The following is a 4,345-nucleotide window of genomic DNA, read 5'->3' on the forward strand; positions in this document are numbered from 1 at the left end:
TTGAAAGGAGTGGAAATACAAATGGAGACGATCTCTAACAATGCACGCAATCACAGATGAAAGTAGGTGCATAGGTTAACAAGTCTTGGGAGGAATTGAACCTAAAACTTCTTGGTACTGATTACCAACCATAACCAAAGGTTGGGTGTTTTTGAATCTGGCCATTTAACATGAGAAATGATTTTGTACAGATGAGCAATCAAGAAATGCTGAAAGGTGAAGGTAATAACTTCGATGCAAATTGCATTGTTACAACAGTAGAGGACCAACGCAACTCCAGTTTGTGGAGCTATTTAATGGGCTTTGTTGAATTGTCTGCTTCACTTCAACCACCGCACTCAAGCTCATCTCCAATGGAAATATTAGATCAACAAAGGTAGTGTTTGTTGATTAGGACTGTTATCTAGGCCTGTTATCAACAGCAATATTTGGTAAGTAAAAAGGTCTGCTACTTGGTTCCAATAGAGTGGTAGAATGATTCAGTGAGCTATACCACACAAAAGGATATATTTACTTATCAAACTCCATGGGAAAGTAACAATGAGAAAATAATACAAATTACAGCATTTGTCTTAAATTAGCAGAAAATGCCGAGTACTACAGCAACCCAGGTCTAAGAATACAGCAACCCAGGTCTAAGAAAGTCACTTGTAGTAAAATGCATCTATTTACATTAGAGTATGTTTCTAAATCTTACTAAGCAGCTTGCATCTGGATATCCTTACTGGGTTCTGCGCTTAGAGATTCAGCAGAAGCTGGATCTTGTTCCTTGTCGTTACGCAGATCATCTGCATGCAGCTCTGGTTGACTCAGGCTACGAACAAACTCGGTGAATTTAGGGAAATGCTCAGGAGAGAAGAAATAAGCTCCCATCCTTTGATAAGTGAACAAGTCCACAGCTGCACTTTCACCCAACAAATTCTTCTTGATCTGTTCAAACCCCCTAGGCGCTCCTGAAACTGATGAATTTTGGCCAGAAACATCCACCCCGTGCTTTCTGCAAGCTGACATAATTTGTGCAACCAATAACTCGGGACTTGAGGAGGATTCCTGAGGCTGATGTTTATCTGATAGGTCCATTCCAGGCAAGATCATCTTGCATGAGTTCCTTGCAAACACCTCAGCAACCGCTTCATAGCCATCTCTAGCAACGGTGTTATAGAACCCAGCAGTCAGCTCAGAAGGATGGGAACGAGTTTTGTACCATGAGTGCATGACAGGGACTTTGCCGCAAATAGTCATTGGAATATCACTGAAAGTAGAGGCGGCGAGAGATAGGATACGATCTCCATGAGCTATGAGCTGACTTGAGTACCAGGAAAGGAAGAAGTCAGCATATGGAGTCTCCCATGATCCTCCCTGCTCTTTGCAGAAGTTGTTCAAGTTTGGAGCCTGGTCATAACTGGGAGCATCGTGTGGACCCGAGAGTCCCCACAGAGGGTTTCCGAGTGCTTCGGCATGTTGCTTGAGATGGTCAAGCATGTTTTTGTCATAGCACTGGAATTCCCCTACTCCATGAATATTGTGGCGTTTGGTTGGACCGTGGTGAGAAGGATATCGAAGCTCACCATCTGGTCCTAGACTAATTGATATGCCCTGTAAAAGAGTAAATAGGGAAAACAGTTCCGATAATCAGTATCACAATTAATGACTAAAGCCAGGGATATTTACATTCTTTGGTTTTCTCAGAATTCTGTACCTTGATTGTGGAATCCATGAAAGGTGAGAATGAAGACTTGAAGCTCTCACAAAATTCCCTATACACTTCGATTGGAGTCTTTCCACCAAGAACAGGAAGATCATCCACGGCCAATGACAGACACTCTTTGTAAGATTGTCCTGACCGATCTGTAAAGAAGATACTAGGTTGAGATTCACCAATCTGGGATACCCATTCAGGCAGTGAAATTTTTGGGTCTTTGGATGCATGGAAGCAGAGCGACACATGGAGCTTTAGACCCACTTTTTGGACCATCTCTGCAAGAGCAAGGTAACTTGACCAATCGTACTTTCCCATAGCCTCCTTCTCAACAATTCCCCACCAGACAGGGAGCTCCACGCCATCTACCCCCAATAGCTTCAAAGCCTTTAGACCGGCAGCAATTGCTCGTGCATGATTTACTGTATTGCAGTCGGACACTGCATCCAAGGGCAGCCCGACGTATAATCTTATGCCATCAATCTGCACAAGAAAATGCAAGAGACCAATTTGTTTATATCAGCATAATCAGATAATGGCAAGAATCACACACACCTTGTACCAACAAAATTATGACACTGCTTCTTAGTTTCAATTATAAAAAAGTGTGGTAGGGTATTTCACCTTCTCAATTTCTTTTTTTGCTACTAATGTACGAGGCAAATAATGGGTTCTTACAAAATACAATAACAAGTTTGAATTGACAAGCATGAGAATGTGAATTCAAGTCTTAGATCAAACTTTGCAAAAATAATACCAAAGGTTAGGTCTATCTCCAATCTTTTCCTCCCAACCACTCTCATAAACAAGGAAATACATTGGGGAATGCCCTTTTAGTGTTGGAATTTGAAACAAAATTCACTTAAAAAGGTTCTGACTTTTAAGTTAGAGAAACCCGACCCTGTACATAACGTTGAACACACAATGAAAGATTATCTTATATTGTAATTTGAATCAACAAATTTAAATTTCATTTCGCACAATTCAATTGGCCCATTAACTGGATCTAATGCAACGACTTGACTTATTTCGAGGTGAGTTTTTCATGTCACATAAACCAAAACGAAATGAAATATAGATATCTCAATACTTTTTCTTTTCCTCATTTTCTCGGCAACCAAACAGTGTCGAATACGAAAGATCAGAGAGAAAATGAAGTACAAAACTAGAAATATAGAACTTACGGGATTGGATCTTCTACGTGAAGTCGATGTATGACCGGAAACTTTCTCCGACATGACCGCTTCCGATTGGACGGCAGCGTTGAGAGCGAACCGAACCGAAGACTTGGACCACCTGATGGTCCGACCAAAAGAGATCTTTGACTTCCGAGAAAAGATCCGAGGGCTCAAATTATTATTACAAAACCCTACGTCTCCATACGTCAAATCGGTCCTCCCTAGATTCGCCTGAGAGTTTCCGATCACCGAAACCTCCATAGCTTATACACCTAAAAGCCAAAGAATCAACAGACCAAACCGTAGAACAGAACAAGAGAAAGGGACAATTCAGTGAAATTCAAGGTTGAAAAAGTCAAAATAAATTAGGTAAAAGTGATCAGAAGTTGTGAAATTCTGAAAAGTAGAAAATGAATGTCTCGGAAATGGAGAAGATTGAAGCGATTTAGAGAGAGAAGGGGTTGACAAATCACAAATCTGAAATCAGGTGTGTGTGGAGGGAGAGAAGTGATACGTTGAATGGAGGATTTGTGATTTGTGATTTGTGATTTGTATGCAGAACGGTTTTGTGTATATATAGAGAGAGAAAGAAGAGAGAGAAAGTGCGTTGGTTTTGGGACCAGAGGGCCAGGTGAGGGAAAAAGAAAAAAGTACTCAACTGAATCCACCGCGTGTCGCATTCACAGCGAAACAAAGTTGAACCGCATAAAACTTTCTACGCCTACACCATTTCCACCGTCGACAAGAAGGGATAAGACGGAAAATGAAAGGAATATATATAATTGGAATTTCCGGAATATGCAAATTCTATAAATTTGGATTTATATTTAAATTCCTAAATTTTCCTTTTGGAATTTTTCAGGATTTTAATGAAATAAATAGAACTGACTAATTCTAAGGCAAGGGTCAACAAACTACATACCCTATTCTTGGACAACTTAGAGCCCCCATCCTTTTTTTTTCATACCATTAAGCATAAAAATTATGGAAAAAATTAAATTTAGTCGTGAATAGTTAACAGTTCTTATTGAAAATAGATTGACTACAGGTTTGAGTCATAGCATAAAATTTCATAAAATTATATTATTTTTTTCAATTTAAATGAAGCAATTTAACAAAATATATTAATAATGACTCTACCAATAAACGAAAAGTGGGAAATGGAGCTTAAAGATTAATCTAAGTTTGTCTTGACATTTTTTATTCATTGGTTGAATTTGAATGGTATTGAAATTTTCCCCCTAAATGCATTAATTTATTACAAAATTATAAATGTTTTGGCAATCTAATTTCTTGAATTTTTATACCAAAAAATAATATATGATTAATCTATCTTCGTTGTAACAAAAATAAAATTAAAAATTGAAAAGCTAGCGAGTTTCACGTTTGGGGTGCACATTTAAATAATGGAAATTCAATTTCTTCCTCTGTTATATTCTATTTTTCTTTTATAATAAGTGGCTAACTT

The 4,345-nt window shown here is 38.5% G+C and overlaps 1 protein-coding gene across 1 annotated transcript; it reads right to left on the reverse strand.

The window, feature by feature from the left end:
* Positions 1-490: 490 nt before the first annotated feature.
* Positions 491-3,488, reverse strand: LOC132275241 (inactive beta-amylase 9). Its single transcript, XM_059776691.1, has 3 exons — positions 2,884-3,488; positions 1,700-2,182; positions 491-1,596 (listed from the first exon to the last, which is right to left on the reverse strand). Exons 1-3 carry the CDS (start codon positions 3,136-3,138, stop codon positions 697-699), a joined length of 1,638 nt encoding a protein of 545 aa, XP_059632674.1. The 5' UTR covers positions 3,139-3,488; the 3' UTR covers positions 491-696.
* Between the last annotated feature and the right edge of the window lie 857 nt (positions 3,489-4,345).

Source organism: Cornus florida, unplaced genomic scaffold, assembly GCF_030987335.1.
Source record: "Cornus florida cultivar Cherokee Brave unplaced genomic scaffold, ASM3098733v1 CherokeeBrave_3.0.0_Hap2_Chr09, whole genome shotgun sequence".
Taxonomy (NCBI): Eukaryota; Viridiplantae; Streptophyta; class Magnoliopsida; order Cornales; family Cornaceae; genus Cornus; species Cornus florida.

Excerpts from the sequence above, each read along its gene's own strand:
- LOC132275241 (XM_059776691.1), bottom strand. The coding sequence starts at position 3,138 with ATGGAGGTTTCGGTGATCGGAAACTCTCAGGCGAATCTAGGGAGGACC. Across the intron at positions 2,183-2,883 it reads CACGTAGAAGATCCAATCCC|ATTGATGGCATAAGATTATA; the intron begins GTAAGTTCTATA and ends TTTCTTGTGCAG. Across the intron at positions 1,597-1,699 it reads TCATGGATTCCACAATCAAG|GGCATATCAATTAGTCTAGG; the intron begins GTACAGAATTCT and ends ACTCTTTTACAG.